General features: G+C 45.8%; 1 protein-coding gene across 2 annotated transcripts in view; it reads right to left on the bottom strand.

Annotated features, from left to right (window-relative positions):
* Positions 1 to 17676, bottom strand: part of CEP170B (centrosomal protein 170B) — a 110073-nt gene extending 92397 nt beyond the window's left edge. For both annotated transcript variants that reach the window (XM_043981574.1, XM_043981572.1), the window contains exons 1-2: positions 17356 to 17676; positions 9378 to 9513 (exon numbers count right to left, since the gene is read on the bottom strand). In XM_043981574.1, coding sequence (XP_043837509.1) covers positions 9378 to 9482 — 105 coding nt within the window. In that variant the 5' untranslated portion in view covers positions 9483 to 9513; positions 17356 to 17676. The remainder of the gene's footprint in view (positions 1 to 9377; positions 9514 to 17355) is intronic.
* Between the last annotated feature and the right edge of the window lie 498 nt (positions 17677 to 18174).

Genomic DNA, 18174 nt, shown 5'->3' on the forward strand with positions numbered 1-18174 from the left:
AGAGAAAAGGAATTTGCCCAAGCTGCTGTTGAGTTGTTTCAGTCATGTCTGACTCTTTGTGACCCCATCTGGGGTTTTCTTGGCAAAAAAAGTGGAGTGGTTTGTCATTTCTTTCTCCAGATAATTTTACAAATGAGGAACTTAAGGCCAACAGGTTTAAGTGACTTGCCATGGGTCACACAGTTAGCTGAGGCCAGATTTGAACTCAGGGCCTCCTGACTGCAGGGCCAATGCTCTATCCCCTTCACCACCTATCTGCCTTATTAATTAAGGTTAATTAGTTAACCCAAGCTGCTTATTAATAATAACTTCCCCACACTTCTAGTTTTTAAAGCTTCCATTCCTTCTCCTGTAAAATAAAAAGGTTGAGATGACCTCTAAAGTTCCTTTTTGCTCTGACACTCCACATTAGAAGCAGGGCACTGAATTTGGAACCAGAGGGCCTGGGTTCAAATCCTGACTCTAACACTTCTAGCTTTGTGACTTTGGACAGGCCTTAGCCTCTCTGGGCCTCTGTTCCCTCATCTGAACAATGAGGGGGTTCTACTAGAGAACCTCTGAGATTCCTTCCAGTTCTGCGTCTGTGATTCTGTGTCCTGAGGTCCCATGTAGCTCAGCCATGCCGCATCCTAAGGTGTCTTGGGGCTTTCCCAGTCCATGTTCCAAGTTCTCTGAGATTCTACGTTCTAAGGTCCCTTCCAGCTCTAACACTCTACACATCTTCGTCCCTGAGCACAGAGGCTTGAGAGCAAAGAGAGCTCTTTGTACAGGCCTGATAAACAGTGGACCCAGGAGCCTCAGTGGAAACAGCACCTCTTTCTCCTGTTTAGGAAGCACCTAAGCTCCTTCACTGTGGCTAATCTCCTAAAGAGATGTTGAGGATTTCCGGGCAGATTAAATTACACCCCTCAGTATGCACTTTGGCAGATGCTACCTCTCAGCCGGCCAGATGGCTGACAACAGGAATGGCCTCACAGAGAAAGAATGAATACCACCACCCAGGCAGCTCTCTCTCATGCCCAGGAGGACAGGAGGGGCAGCCCCCACACACCCCCCAATCCACCGGAGGTCTGCTCACTGGCAGGCCCCAGGAACCAGGACATAGCTCCCACTGAGCCACCGTCTTCTCAGATCAACCAACTGCCAGGCTAAAACACACAATTGTGTCTGCCTGGTTTAGGAGATGAGGTGGGCAGTCCTCTCCTTCACAAGGTTAACCCTGATAGCCCGGGTTATAGTAGCGGATTCTGGCAGGATTCAAATCCAGGCCCTCTGATTCTAGACGCAGCATGCTTTCCAACTTCTTCAACGCTTCACATGCGATACTGACGCAGTCATTACTCCATGCAGAGATCTATTCTCTACTGCCTACGGACAGAAGCTACAAAACTAAGGCAAGGGGACAGCCCTGTCCTTGAGAATCAAGAGACCTGCTCTGAGTCCGGGGACCATCAGCAAATCACCTTGTCACCTGATATCTCAGTTTCTTCATCTGCAAAATGAGGACACTAATACTTACACTATCTACCTAAGAGGCCTGTGATGAAAGTAGCACTTCAGAGATTTGTAGATGTTTAAATTATCATCACCATCGTCATTATTGTTAATATGATAATTACAGAATAAAATCCTGCCTGGCATTTGAGGCTATACAGGATCTAGGTCTCACTTAACTTCCCAGTTTTTTCTTATTACTGTCCCCCAAAATTCTAACCTCCAGCCGGACTGGACATCCTGAACCTCTGTCTCCACCCTGTGCTTTCCCAACTCCATAGTCTCCCTTCCTCAAGTTCCTCTCATCCAATTTCTCCCCATCCTTCCATACTCAGCGCAAACAAGACCTCCTCAAAGAAACCTGATCCCTTAAGCCCAGAGCGTGTGGTCCCTCCTCTAAATTTGGTCTCCCTCCTCCCAACCCCAAGGTGGATCAGATCTGCAGACAGTTTTATTATTCCTAGCAGATAGTGAGCTCCCTGAGAACTCATCTTTGTGTCCTCAGAAGGCCTTGGTCCAAATCCTGACTGCCACTTATTTTACCTGTGTGACCCTGGGAAAATCATTTAAATCTGGGCTTCAGTTTTCTCATTTGTAAAATCAGGGGTTGGTAAGGCATCACCTCTGAGGTCCCTCACAATGACAAAGCTATTATCCTAAACTCCCAGCCTGGAATATCACACAGTAGGCACTTAACAAATGATTGCTAAACAAAAGAATGAACAAAGGAGGGGATTTTTCCATAAGGCTGTGTCTGTGCCTGTGATGAAAATAATCGTCCTGTTCTCTGGAAGGGTGTGGAGAGAGGAGGAGAAGAGATCTCGCCCACCACTGGAGCCAATGTGTTTGCTCCTTCAGTCTCCCCCACCACAAATTTACCATGAAACAAGAAATACTGGCTCCTCTTACAATGGGTGTGAATTCCCCAGGCCCGGCAGCACCCCTACCTCCTGCTCTTGCCAGCTCCTCCAAACCTCACCTGGGAAGCCTAAGGCCTTTTCCCAAACACAGCCTAGCTAGTGGTTTGGCCTGAGCTATGAGATTTCCATGAAGACTCAGTGGCCCCACTGGAGCTCTCCCAAGGACAGCCAAAGTCAACCCAGCTCCCCTTCACCAAAGTATAGAGCCCTACCAGAGGAAGCCCAGAACATCCACAATATCATTATAATGACCCCAGGGAGTGTCTCCAATACTATATATTACCTTATATATTACCAGTGGTGGGGGCGGTTAGGTGGTGCAGTGAATAAAGCACCGGCCCTGGATTCAGGAGGACCTGAGTTCAAATCTGGCCTCAGACACTTGACGCTTACTAGCTGTGTGACCCTGGGCAAGTCACTTAACCCCCATTGCCCCACCAAAAAAAAAAAAATATATATATATATATATATATATATTACCAGTGGTGGTACCAATGATAACATTGGGATTTGGGTTGTTTTAAATGAGTAGAACACACCACCATTTTTGTCATGTTGGAGAAATAACGGATTTTGATTTCTCCTCCCTAGAAGGCTAAGATATTTTAGACCCAGGTATACTCAGACCTATTGAAGATTTTATATCATCAGTAAATTTTATATATATACATATATGATTTTATGTGGAGAATAGGAGTCATATTTTTAAAACTTTTTTTGGTAGCTTGGATGGTATAAATTTTAGAGCTTTATGCCTAATGCATTTCATTAGAAAATTACACATTTCTTTTTTTGTTATTGTTGTATCTGGAAAATGACACATATTTGTGGAAAAAGACAGTCCTGGAGTATTCATTGGTATTTGTGCCACCCAGTCATGTCTTAATATATGTCAATCAGCATCCTTTGAATGCTGAGATTAGGTGCTTAATAGTCATGTCTGTTTTAAATTAGTAATCAACTTAAGTTTGTTGGGGTTTTTTAAAGGGGGAGAAAAGGGGCAGGGAGATATCTAGAGAGACTCCTGAACCATAAATCATATCTGAGAGATGAACTTAAGTCCTAAGACACGTTGATTCCTTACAGGGATTAACAGCCCTATGCAAAAGATGAGGTAGAAGCCCAAAGAGGCACAGTGGCTGAGCCCAGAAGCCATGGGCCCTTGGCCAAGATCTGCCACTAATTCAAAATGTGGCCTTGACCAAGATTTGATGAGCTTTGACACTGTCTTCTAGTACTGATATTTTGTTGCTATGAGTGCCCTGGGAGTCCGCCCTTCTCCTATGTCAGGGTAGCCTGAAACAGCCAGGTCTCGGAAGGGGATTTGTCTAAAATCAACTTGGGGGGGCAGGGTGGCCAGCTAGGTGGTGCAATGGATAAAACACCAGCCCTAGATTCAGGTGGACCTGAGTTCAAATCCAGCCTCAGACACTTGACACTTACTAGCTGTGTGATCCTGGGCAAGTCGCTTAACCCTTATTGCCCCAGCCAAAAAAAAAATCAACTGGGAACTTGTCAGACACCAGAAGTAGTGTCCAAGCCTCAGACTACTTGTTTGAAAGACAAAGCCCCAAACCTATGAGGACAGCTAGATGCACTGAGGTGGTAAAGTGGTTAGCATCCTGGATCTAAAATCAGGAAGACCTGAGTTCAAATCTTACCTCGGACATTTATTTGCTATTTGACTCTTGGGCAAGTCACCTAGCCTCTGCCTGCCTCAGTTTCCTCAAATGTAAAGTAGGGGTACTTATGAGGATTAAGTGAGACAATATTTGTAAAACTTTAAAGTCTTCTATAAGAGCTAGGTACTTATAAAGCACTGGGTATGGAGTAAAGAAGAACTGAGATTAAATGACACACTAACCAGGTGTGTGACCCTGAACAAATCACTTAACATCTCTCAGTCTGTTTCCTCATCTGTAGGATGGGGATAATAATAACAATACCTCACAGGGTTGTTGTGAGGATACAGTGAAATAACATATTCGAAGTGCTATAAAAATGCTGTTGGGATTTTTGTGAGCTTTCTTTAAAAGTTCAGCTCAAATACTACCTCCAGGATGAGGACTTTCCTGATCTTCCCATGAGGGGCTAGTGCCCCACAAATTACCTTGTATTTGTTTTCTCATACATTTTGTACATCCTTACATGTGCATGTACTGTCTTACTTCCCCCAGCTTGTACTTGTAACTTGGATTTTTTTTATTCTCAGTATGTCTTTCCCTTTATTCCCATTAATTTTCATCTTACTGAGCCCAGTCCAATGTTGCATCCTGTTGAGCTCTTTTTGTACCCTACAACCCAGCATGTTAACGAAACCCTCCTGGCTTATGTCATCTGCAAATTTGGTCCAATTTAATTCAACAAATATTTATTAAATGTTTACACTGTGCAAAAAACCAAGCTAGGCTCTGGTGACACAAGACAAAATCTAAACAGTCTCTGACCTCCTGGGCCTTATATTCTCCCATCTTCCCTCTAGGCCTTTATCTAAACCACAGATAAATGTGCCAAACATCACAGAGATAAGGAGAGATCCCTTAGAGTCTCGTCATAGGAACTTATCAAAAACGGCCAGGTACTCTCACTATCTCCCTTCTCTTTGAAGGTTTCAATTCCCCATTGGCCATTTCTGGTCTGTCTTTTCTAGTCAAAAATCATTCTCCTTTGCAGAAACAGCAGAAATAATACAGTGAGTAATTCTGGATTCACTAGTGAATACAGAGCTGGCCTCAGATCCAGGAAGAGCTGGGTTCTAGTGCCTCCCCTGACACATACTGGCTGTGAGACAGATCACTCAACCTTGTGGTGCTCTAAGAAATTCTCTAAAACTACAGTGATGCAGAGAAGATGACCCTCAGGAGTAGAGAGAGTTTCCTTATCTGAAAATTCCCTAGGTCAATGAAATCACAGATCCATTCATTATCTCTATCCTTGGGCATTCATTATGACTGTCTCATCTGCCTAAAGAAGTAGCAGCCATCATCAATAATCATCATCCTCCTCATCAATAGCTAACATTTATATAGCACCTATTATGTGCCAGGCACTGCACTAAGCACTTTACAATTATTATCTCATTTGATCCTCATAACAGCCCTGTAAAGGAAGGTGCTATTGTTATCCCAAATTTTACAGATGAGGAAACTGAGGCAAACCGGTTAAGTGACTTGCCCAGAGTTACACAGCTAGTAAGTGTCCAAGGACACATTTAAACTCAGGTCTTCTTGACTCAAGGCCTAGAGCACTATCCACTGCCTCAAATGCTTAATAAATGTTTACTGAAAGTTAAATAGAAAAAAAAAAAGAAAATTAAATAAATGGCATTTATAAGCTGCATTATATCCAGAGGAGGACAGCAGGGACCTGAAGATTATTCCACATGAGGATCAGTTAAAGGAGCTGAGGACAGCTAGAAATTAGCCTGGAGAAGAAAAGAGGGGCCCAATAGCTGCCTCCCAGCACGTGGAAGGGCTACCACGTCTGGGAAGGCTTAGGCTTGCTTGCTTGGGCCTCACAGAGCACAACCAGAAATAATGTTGTGTGTGGGAGGGGAGAAGTTACAGGGAGGCAGTGTCAGCTAAATATAAGAAAAAATTTCCTTACAACCAGAGATAACCAGGCATGGAATGGGTTGATTCGGAAGGGTGAGTTTCCCATCACCATGAAGGCCGGATCACCACCTGTGAGGGATATTGTAATAAGGTATGGGTTGAACCCCCTGAGGTCTCTTCCAGGGCTGAGGTGGGGGGGGGGTCTTCATTCCAAGGGGCTGGAAGATGTGCTATGGATCTGTATCTGTGTCCTGACTCCGTACACTTAGGTTGTCCTGGTGTGATCTGCACTGGGCCATCTCCACAGGCAGGGCCCAAATGCCCTGAGAAAAGGTGGTGACTCATTCCATTCTCAGGCCAGAGACATTATCAAAAGCTCCAAGAAGCCTTCCCTCGCCCTACCAGTGAGACTTGATGTCTCCCTCCTCTGGCCTCAATAGCATTTTAACCTCTTGTGTACATGTCATACTCTGATTGGTATCACATTCATCTATATCCATGTTTGATCTGCCCCCTTATTCAGGGGGGTCCTGGAGCTGGCTTGATAAATTTTTACCATGAGTGTTGAAACTTTGGAAATTAGCAAAATACTAAAAATGCACATTAAGCTAAAAAGCATGTTGTACATTTTTAGAGAGCTGATTGTTAATCATTTGCCAGCAGACCACTGTCCTTATTCAATAGCATCATATAACAGTTTGTGATGGTGGTAATAATGGTGATAGTGGTAGTAGGAGTAATAGTAATAACAGTGATAATAGCTAGCATTTATATAAGGCTTTAAAGCTTGTTAAACACTTTACAAATACTATCTCACTTTATCATCCCAACAACCTGTAGAGGTAAGTACAATTATAATATCCTCATTCTACAAATGAAGAAACTTGGGCTCACAAAGATGAAGTGACTTGCCCACAGTCACCCAGTTAATAATCGTCCAAGGTGAGTTTTGATGTCGCCTATCTCATAACAGAAGGAGAATTGAAGTTGACATCAAAGAACCCAAGTTTGGATCCTGGCCCTACAAGGACTCTAGGTAAGTCACTGGGTTTCATCTGTAAAATTAGGAATCCCTTCTAGTCTGATCAATCTATGACTTTGATTGTGCCCAAGGGGACACTGAGCAAACCATAGGCACTTCAACATTTGTCAAATGAACATATTCTACAGATTGACTGGTCATTCTAACTCATCCTCCTTCAGACTTGCATCATCATAGCCTCCTCCCTGGTCTCCCTGCCTCTAGCCTCTCCCCTCTCCAGGATATCATTCACATAGCTGACAAAACAATCTTTCTTAACCCCCCCATTCTAATCTCATCATTCTCCTAGAAAAAAAAATTTTAAAAAACAAATAAAAGCAACTTTCAGTGGCTCCCTATTACCTCCAAAACTAAGGAAAAACTTCTTCAGCCTGCTATTCAAGGTCCTCTACAATTTGATTCCAACTTACCTTTCCAGCCTTCTATCACATTCCTCACCTTCACACACCCTACATTCCGACCAAACTAGCCTACTCACCACTCCTTTAACTCATCCTGCCTTTCCCTGCCTCCAAGCATTTGCTTATGTCACCCCCTCCCCATCACCTAAAATACACTCCTTTCAAAATCTTTTTCTTCTTTCAAGGCCCAGATTAAGCACCATTGCCCCATGCTGAAACAGAGCTCTTCCTTCTTGAAATGTCTTGGAACACTTTACTTGGATAGCACCAGTGTCTCTATTCTCTTCTTTGTATCATAGTTATCACTCACACCCTTTCCCCAGCAGATTATAAGATCCCTGAGGGCAGGGAATATGTTTGTCTTTTCTTCTATCTTTGTATTCCCTGCACATAGTAGGTAATTAATAAGTGTTCATTGTCTTGAACAGAATTGAATTGATGCCCAGGTCTTAACAACCAGAAGCAACACACCAAGCTTCACCCATTCCCTCAGGCATACTGAGCCAAGCTGGGCAGGCCAGGACCTTGGTATGACTCATTGTGAAAAACACAAACATAGACTCCCAACCCCAAACAAGGATGAACTGCCAAGGTAAAACACAATGGAAAATCATGAGCTGGGTGATACTGTGCAAATCTAACCCAGGCCCAAAGTCAGGGACTGACAGAAATCAGGTAAAAAACCCAAAACATGTCTGTCTAAGAATGAAGTGACCTAGGTTCTAATCTCATTTCTGTCACTACCTCTGTGTAACGTTAGGCAAGTCACCTTCCCTCTCTGGACCTCAGTTCCTCCATCTAGAAATGAAGGGGTCGGCAGCTAGGTGGCGCAGTGGATAGAGCACCGGCCCTGGAGTCAGGAGTACCTGAGTTCAAATCCGGCCTCAGACACTTAACACTTACTAGCTGTGTGACCTTGGGCAAGTCACTTAACCCCAATTGCCTCACTAAAAATAAAAAAATAAAATAAATAGAAATGAAGGGGTCAGGCTGCACTAGATAGTTTCTAAGGCTATTTCCTATTTTAATATTCAGTATGTTCTAATATTCTATGTTCTAAACACCCTTTCCATCTCCAACCTTCTGTGTTCTTTGTTCTAAGCCTCATTAGAACCTTGAAAGTCTAATTTTAAGTTCTAAATTGGCTTCTATTTCTGACATTCTTTGTTTTCTATTAAGAGCCTTCCCATTTCTGATAGCCTGTATGTGTGTGTGTGTGTGTGTGTGTGAGAGAGAGAGAGAGAGAGAGAGAGATGTATGTCATATACGTCTCTCCTATATATCTCCTATATATTCTCCTATATATTCTAAAGTTCTCACCAGTTTTAACATTCCATGATTTTTGTTCCAGGGTCTCTTTGAGCTCTGACATTTTAGAACAACTTTACTAAATGTCTGACCTCCTACCTCCTCTATAAAATGAGGGAGTTGAGATTGCCTCTAAAGGAACTAGAAGGATAGTCCCTTTTAGAAGCTTTTTCAATGAACCTTACAATCTAATAGGGATAAGTGATCACCAAATTAATCAGTCTCTCTCTTGCCCCAGCTTCTAACTCCCCTCTAGAAAATGCATCTGTGCCTATTCTGTGTGGGCAGCGGTGGTTATTCGAATTGCCAGTATGTAACTGTACCCTTTGACATTACCTGAAAGATTGAGAATTAGGACCAGCAGGCACCAAAACCACAAAATCTCAGGCCTGGAGGGGACCTCAGAGATTCCACCCCAAACCAACCCTAAATCAGAAATCCCCCCAACAACACACTAGACAAATGAGGGTAAAGCTTCTGTGTGAAGTCCTCCAAGGTAAGGAAATTCTGAAGCATCCCACTCCCCTCTTTTAGACATGGGAACGCACTGATCAGCACTCTCAGGGGGCACCTGACAAGAAGGCATCCAAAGGCTGGGGTTTCAATGAAAGGTCCATACCAGTCCAGGAAACCAGCCCTTCCCTCAAGTCATACTTACCTGAAGCATCAGTTCACAGTCATCCCGGCCAACAAATATCATTTCTCTTGGCAGCCGGTGGCGTGTGCCACTGCTGCTCACCAGAAACCATGATGTCACACTCATCTTGTTAGCTGTCACTTCCTCTTTGAGCTTCCTGGGTGGGGGAAAGAAAAGGAAGATATCGGACCTTAAGACCTGGGTTCAAATCTTGGTTTTTTTTCCCACTTACTACCTGTGAAACCATGAGAAAAATCATTTAACCTGAGTCTCAGTTTCTTCATCTGCAAAAGGAGATTAGCCTAAATCAGTGGTGTCAAACGCAAATAGGAATAGATTCACACAGACTGCATATTGAATTAGAAAATGACAAATTAACATTAGTTATGTTGTATTGTGAGAAGCTAGGTAGCACAGTGGATAGAGTGCTGGGCCTGGAGTCAAGAACACTCATCTCCCTGAGTTCAAATCTGGCCTCATACACTTACTAGCTGTGTGACTCTGGGCAAATCACTCGATCCTTTTGCCTCAGTTTTCTCATCTATAAAATGAGCTGGAGAAAGAAATGGCAAACCACTCCAGTATCTTTGCCAAGAAAACCCTAAATGGAGTCACGAAGAGTCAGACATGACTGAACAACAACATGTTATATTATATTTTTATTTATTTTGTTAAATTTTCCAATTCTATTTTAATCTGATTCCCAATGGCAGGTGTATTTTGCAGTCCTGGCTCTGCCCTTGCTTTTCTCATAGCCCTAGTTTAACACCTCTGGCCTAAAATGATCTCTAAGGTTCCCTCCAACTCAAAACCTTATAATTCATTCATTCAACAAATATTTATTAAGCGTCTGCTGTATATAAAGTCATATCCTTCTTGCTCAAAAAGATACAAAGTTTAAATAAGGAAGGATCCTTGTCCTCACAGAGCTCACAGTCTAGTAGAGACATAAAGTAACAAATCCTGATCACTTTAATACACAATCTTACATGATATGTGCATTTATAGTGATCTTATGTGATTCCTATAACCCAAGAAGGCTTCCTGCCGGGGAGGGAGAAAGACCAGCATAGGAACAGAAATGAGTGGGACTTCTGCTCATAGCTAGAAGATTTATACCTTGAGGCCTGCAGAGAAGATGAGAACCAGCAGTTACCATCTAAAGAGAAATTTTCCCCTCCTTAATACACCTTATTCTCTAATAGCACCCAAAAAAGTATCCTTGATCAAGACAAACTCATATAGAACCACTGCACAGGGCTTACCTCCCCACAGAGTAGAGGTCTCATAACAGAGCAGAGAATAGGGTAACACGTCTGAGGGTCCCTGGCCTCTACTCTGGACTCCATGGTTCTCTCAAACCCCAACCCAAACACTCCCCTGTCCCAAGCTGTGAGTTCTCTGATAGCATACTCTGTGAGTATGAGGGGTTTGAGAGAAGCATGAGACTGAAATTCTGCCCTCAGGGACTGTGGTCTCAGTGTGACTAAGGATCCGGGTTTGACCCTCAGAAAATACCTTAATCAACGGACAAGTTCATGATGAGTGGAGGGGCGAAGGTATACCCTGTAATTCTAACTGTATAGAGGGTTAGAGGAAAGAGCACTGAGGTGGGGGGGGGAGCAGGGGAGAATTCTGAAAGGAAATGAGAATTGAGCTAGTTCTTGAATGAAGGTCAGGATTTGGAAACCACATTCTAGCCTGGCGTATGCCTTGGACAGGAGTCTCCTTAATTTTGAGGATTATAAAGAGATCAGGCAAACTTAATTCAGTAATAGGATCGTAGATAGAGGGGATTGAGAGCTGGAAGGGACCCTAGAAATTAACTAATCATAGAATCATAGATTCCTGGAAGGGACTCTTAGAAGCCATCTAGAACAGGGTAATAAGCTACCCCCAATAGGCTGTATCCTACCATTTGTTTTTCTTAAACACTTAAGCTAAAAATGGGGGTTTTTTACATTTTTTTTTTAACGGGGCAATGGGGTTAAGTGACTTGCCCAGGGTCACACAGCTAGTAAGTGTCAAGTGTCTGAGGCCAGATTTGAACTCAGGAACTCCTGAATCCAGGGCCGGTGCTTTATCCACTGTGCCACCTAGCCGCCCCTTTTTTTACATTTTTAAATAAAGTTCCTTCAGGTTGTAGTTTACCAACCCCCAATCTAGAGTCGCTTCCAAATTTTACAGATGAAGAAGCAGATCCTGAATGATGCAAAATTGAGTGCTTCTTTCCACAGTTTCTCACGTGCCCCCTCCTTTAGTAAGTAGCTAAACTAAGGCTCAAGGAAGATAATGATTGCCTCGGGTCACACAGGAAATAGCAGAGAGAGATGCAAAGCTAAGGTTTTTCTTCTACTTTGCAGTTACACACCACTAGCTTTCACTCCAGGTCCAATCTGGTACCTGACACACCAGACTGGGTTATGTATGGGTCATGGTTCTTCCTTTGCATCTCTCACATTCAGGCATATTAGAAAATGATTCAGCAAGATACAGGCTATGTGGTGATATAAGAAATAGAAAATATCAATAAAAACTTATTTTAAAAAAGAAAGTGATTCATAGGAAAACAGTTGTCTTAAAACCTTGGTTAAAGTCAACTACTACCCTTAAACCAGCCTCAGGTTTCTTTCCTCTTTTTGGCTAAAGGAATCAGGGAGTTCTCTCTAACTCTGTTCTTCCACATTGGGGAGGGGTGTGCTCCTCCCTGAAGGCCCCTAAGCCTGGTGCCACCTTGTTCTCCGCTCCACACACCCTGGGTAAGGGCCTCAAGCCTCAGAGACACCCAGCATCAGGAGCCAGCCAAGGGCTGGGGTAACACTAGCTCCTGCCACAGGACATCGGCTGATAAGCGCGGTCAGGCCGGTTGTCCAGGAGGGGGGGTGGGTTGGAGGTTATCAAGAATACAACTTCATTGAATACAGGCCTTCCTATTTACCGTGAGCAGTCCAGTACTGATACCATCTGATAATTCACTCTGGGAAAGCCAGGAGAGGCAAGGGAGCAAGCACTGAAGTCATCACAACAGACTTATGATGCCTGCCAATTCAGCTGCCTATCATTCAGGGCCCAGGAAAATTTCCACCCCATCCCACACTTCCTAAGGGGCCAATACCCTGGCCCTAAGAGCAAGGCAGCTTTTCCATCACTAGGGCAGTGACATGACACCTTCCCAGTCCCTGGCTCCAGGCCAGCCTGGACCCAGAGATCACTTGATTATATCATGGGGGTAACTGACATTTCTACAGTGCTTTGATTTACAAAGGGGGCAGAATGAGAATTGGACTTGTAATGTCACTAGCCTTGGTGAGGAACTCCCTCTGCTACGCAGGCCAGCACCACCTCTTCAGCTTATAGATTTAGAGAATGTCCTAGTGATGTGGGCTAGAATTTAGGGTCAAATTGCTTGTGAGTCATCCCAAAAGAATTATAAGACTCAGTGACTCAGTTTCCTAAGTTTTATTGCAATACTGTGGGTGACCACAGGGAGAGAACCAGAATATTGGAAAGGTATCTCTCAAATAAGGAAAGGAAAGACAGTTATATTTATAGTATGGATAACTTGATCATCAGTCTCATTATAATAATCTCCACCTTGGGGAAGTACAGGGGAGGGCCTGTCCTACTCATTATAATATTCTCCACCTATGGGTGTTTCAGGGGAGGGTTTATCCTAATTTGGAGGTCCTGGGGGTCCTAAGCCAACCCCCAAGGCGGGTACCTTTTTCAGTGGAGGTGTGTTTTGGGGGTTTACGCGTCATAAGGTGAATCTGGGGACAAATTTGGCCTTTTCTGCACATGTCTCTTTCTGATTCTCATGGCTAGTTTCAAAACATCTCCATTTTTCATTAGAATTTCTATAGGTTGTCTTTTTCCTTTATTGTTATTTTGACCTGACCCGTTCTGGTCCGTTATGGATGTTGATCACTATGGGTATGAGAACCTAACATAAGTTATCCATTAATTGGGATCTAACTCCCTTTTGGAGCTAATATGTGAATTAGAGTTGGGTCTTGGGTTTTTCCATTAACCCTTTTTTGCCTCCTACATCATTAGGTGACTTGTCCAGAGTCACCCAGGCACTGTGTGTCAGAAGTGGAGCTTGGTTCTATGGCCAGCTTAAACCAAAACAAGGAGCTCCATCTCTCAGCTCCAGGCATTTTCTCTGGCTGTTCCCCATGCCTGGAATGCTCTCCCTTCTTATCTCTGCCTCTGGGCTCCCAAGTCCCAGCTAAAATGCTCCTTCCTGCAAGAAGCCTTTCCCGCCCCTTCTTAATTCCAGCACCTTCCCTATGTTAATTATTTCCTATTCATCCTTTATACAGCCTGTCTGTACATTTCTGTTTGCTGTGACCTCCTTTTTGGATCCTCAGTACTTAACACAATTCCTGGTTGTAGTGGGTGCTCAATAAATGCTTATTGACTGACTGACTCGATATCCACTACTCCAGGAGGCCTGGATTCTTTTGTGATTCACAAAGCATAACAGAAATGCCAAGCATCATACTACATGGGAAAATATACCATGTGACAGACTTGGTAAGTCTAGGCACGTTAGCTTAAAGGATAGATTTACAACGGGCAATGAAATTTCAGGGGCTTGTTGGAGAGCAACTCAGAGCAGGCCTTAATCAGGATAGGGTCTCTCGGAGCAGCTACATGGCACAGTGGATAGAGCACCGGCCCTGGATTCAGGAGTACCTGAGTTCAAATCTGACCTCAGACACTTTACACACTTACTAGCTATGTGACCCTGGGCAAGTCACTTAACCCCAGTTGCCTCACACACACAAAAAAAAAAAGGATAAGGGCTCTTTCCTTACTCCCTATGCACTATGAACTCTCAGAGGACAGGGCCTGGGTTTCCTCTTTCTTCACAATATGTCTCCAGGCTCCTTTCCAGTACTCTTACATATTCCATGTTCCAGCCAAACTGGTGATTTGCTGTCCCAGGCCTCACTTCTTCAAGGCTCAATTTGTGTTCCCTCTCCTATAGGAAAGGGCAGCTAGGGGGCGCAGTGGATAGCTCACCAGACCTGGAATCAGGAAGACCTGAGTGCAAATCCAGCCTCAAACACTTTTCAATTGCATGACCCTGGGCAAGTCACTTAACCTTGTTTGCCTCAGTTTTCTCATCTGTAAAATGAACTGGAGAAGGAAATGCCAAACCATTTCAGTATCTTTGCCAAGAAAACACCAAATGGGGTAACAGAGGCAGATACAACTGAAAAATGACTGAACAACTGAAGTCCTAAGGAAGCCGTTAATTGTTAGCACTATTGCCTCAGATTACATGTAAGCATCCTACTCCGGAAAGTAGTCTCCTGGAGGGGAGGCAAGACCATTTTGTTTTTGTCTTGCTGTACAGTACACATTTGGGTGCTTAACAAATACTTGTTAGATTGTATTATATGGCTCAGTTTTTATATTGCTCGAATCTGTTCACCTGGTGGGGTATGGAGTCCATAGCATCTCAGAATGGCCAAGCTGTACAAAGGCATCGATCTAACTAACCCCTTCCTGAGCAGGAATCTCTTCTTTATTGCACAGTCGTCCAGGAACTTCCTCAAAGACTTCAAACAAAGAGAAATCTACTGTCTCACGAGACAATCTTTGTCCTCTTGTCCTGCTCTAAGAGTTAGGAAGATTATATCTTATTACTCCACCTGAGTGTCCTAAGTTTAGTGCTAAGAGGACCTCATAGGTCATCTAGTCCAAACTGTTCATAGTTCACATGAGTAAACTGAAGTTAAGGAACTTTCACAGGAATAACAAGTGTCAGAGGGAGGATTGTTCCAGATGGCCCCAGTTCTGTCCTCTGGGCATCTGGGTAACTGTGCACCTCCCTCCTTCACCTCCTTCGAATACCTATTCCAAAGGCCCTTCCTTGTTCTCAGGTACTTGCCAATCAACCCCCAATATGTTTGCAAATAAGACTTTTGAAACCAGACCTATTCCTCTGGGGGCAGTCTATTCCATTTAATTCTACCAGTGAGGTATAGGAGAAAAAAGAAAAACCTTGACCTCATACCAATTTGCTTTGTGACCTTGGACAAGTCACTTCTTTCTAGGACTGAAGATCATATCTGTCAAATGAAACTACTGGGGGAGATGATCCCTAGGGTACCTTCTAGTTCTGCTCTGGATTCTGCCTTTCATTCAGGACTTTTCTCTCTTTTCCTTATTACCTTCACATGGAGAATCCTGGAGTCCTAGAACACATTCCTTAGAACAACCCAAGAGCCCTCCCTGAGCAGGAGGGTCTTCCCAAGCACTACTGCTCCTGAAATTGGGGTCATTCACATCAAATCTGGTAGGAAAAAAAATGCAGCCAATGGAAAACAAAAGAGAACTAAGATCAGTGAGACAAGTTATTGAAAAACATCAATCTAAAATAAAGAACTTCCTAACAATCAGTGCAAAAACACAATGGTCTGCCTTATAACGTAGTGAGCACCCTGTTCCTGGAAGTATTCAAAGAAGCCACATAATAATTATACTAATTTACACTCCTGTAGAACTTTTTAAACTTTAACATGAATTCCTCACAATAACTCAGTGAGGTAGGTAGCCTGAGTATCATTATCCCCATTTTATAGCTTAAGGACACTGAAGTTGAAAAAAATTAAGTGACTTGCCTAAGATGATAAAGCTAATGGCAAACTCCTGGGCTGCCTGGGATGCTGTAGAGGGAAGGTATGAAGGTGTACTCCCAATATACACACACACACACACACAATGCTGACCCAAAGCAGGGAGCTACTTCTCACTACCCAGCAGGCAATCCTGTCCTGTCCAGTCCCATCCCACCCACTTGTGGTTTCAGACCTTCACTGGCATTGGCTAGTAGAAGGAAAAATAATCCACATCATGAACTCCTCCCTCAGAGAAAACTGAGCCTCCACTGGAAGAAACTACAGAACCCCTAAATTCAAGGATTGAGAGAGGCAAGCTGACTGGCCGAGGGAAGGTGGGGGTGGGGGGAGAGAAAAAGGCAGATAGAGAAAGAAGAGATAGCAAGAAAGGGGAAGGCAGGCAGAGACAGTAGGTAGGGAAGAGAAAGACAGAACAGGGAGAGAAAAGAGACAGACAGCAGGGAAGAGAGAGACAGAGAGATAGGGAGGTGAAGAATCAGAGAAACAAAAGGGTGGGGAGCAGAGACACAAGGGCAGAGAGGAGAGATAGGAGCAGAAGTGAGGAAGACAGAGACAAGGGCTGGAGAAGAGACAGGTAAATAAATGATGAGGAAGAAAGAGGAGAGACAGAAGGAAAATGGGGAAAAGGGAAGAGGAAAAGCAGAGAGGACATGAAAGGAAAATAACAGGGACAGGAAAGAGGGAGGCAGGGAGGAAAGAAGGGAAGATAACAGGGACAGGGGAAGGGGAAGGCAGGAAGGAAAGAAGAAGGGATGAGAGCAGGAACGGGAAAGGAGGAAAAAGAAGGAAGAGGCAGGGATAGGGAAGGAGGGAGGAGGGGAGGAAAAGAGGCCTTCTCCTGAATCAGCGCTCACCCCTCTCGCAGCAATGGCTGCGGCCTTAGGAGCCATCCCCGCCCCGCAGAGATTCAGAGACGACAGCCTGAGACACTCACACCCCGAGCCATCAAGCCTAGTCCGTCTTCCCAATCCCCGGGGACACCGGCCCCCCCACCCCACCCCACCCCGGGCCAAGTCTGAAAGTGGGACAGTGGGACAGTGCGACAGGATGACAGCCACTCCCCTCCCCCAGCCCCGCCGCGCCCGCGCTGCGCTGACAGTCCAGGCTGGGGGTGGGGTGGAGGGTCTGGCCCCGGCCCCGCACCTGGGGCCACCAGGGGCGCGCGCCTTTGTCTGGCTGGGGAGAGGGCGGAGCGCGCGCCCAGGTGGGCCGCCCCCCGCCCGAGTGAGCAGGCTTCCCCAGCCCAGGTTCTCTGGTGCCCACGCAGGTGAGGGGCGGGGCGGGCCGGGGCCGGCAGCGGGAGGAGACCGGACGCGGGGGAGGGGGGAGGGGGGCTCACTCACCTGCTCCGGCCTCGGGTCCCCCAATCCAGGGCCCGGGCTCCTGCCAGCAGCTCCGCCGCCGCAGCCGCCACCTCCTCCTCCTCCCTGTACTCCAGGAGCGGGGCCGGCGGGAGCCCGGGCCCTGCCCGGCCCGGCCCGCCCGGCTCGGCGCGGCGTGGAGGTGCGGCTCGGCGACTAGGACATGGCTCCGGCTGAGCGGGGCCGGCTCGCCAGCCAGCCCCGGCCCCGGCCCCGGCTCAACCTCAGTGGCCCGGGGAGCAGCAGCAGCAGCGCCGCTGGCGGCCCTCGCCAAGCAGGTTCCTGACGTCTGCAGGAGGCTCCAGCCCGGCCCGCCCCTCCCTCTGTCTGCGGCCCGGCCCCCTCCAGGCTCCCTCTCCAGCCCCTCCCTCTCTCCCTCCCTCTCTCCGCCCCCGCCTCTTCCAGAGCAGGAAATCCAGGTTAGGACGGAGGGAGCTGGGAGCCAGGTGTGCGCTTCGCGCCCAGGGGGATGGGAAAGAAGCTGAGGCTGAGAGGCTGAGGCTGAGAGGCTGAAGCTGAGAGGCTGAGGCTGAGAGGATGGGGATGGGGATGGGGATGGGGATGGGGATGGGGATGGGGATGGGGATGGGGATGGGGATGGGGATGGGGATGGGAAGGTCTTAGCTCGGATTCAGGGCCTGAGATGAAACCCGGGGCTGCCCCCTCCTTCCATCCCGCAGTCTGCAGCCCAGCCCCACCTCCGGAGCGCACAAATCCAGAATGCAGAGAGTTGAAGGGATACGGTTAGGGACCCTGGGCTGGTGGCAGAGGTGAAATGAGGTCTAGCGACGCCCCGATCCC

Source organism: Dromiciops gliroides, chromosome 2 (genome assembly GCF_019393635.1).
Source record: "Dromiciops gliroides isolate mDroGli1 chromosome 2, mDroGli1.pri, whole genome shotgun sequence".
Classification (NCBI taxonomy): Eukaryota; Metazoa; Chordata; class Mammalia; order Microbiotheria; family Microbiotheriidae; genus Dromiciops; species Dromiciops gliroides.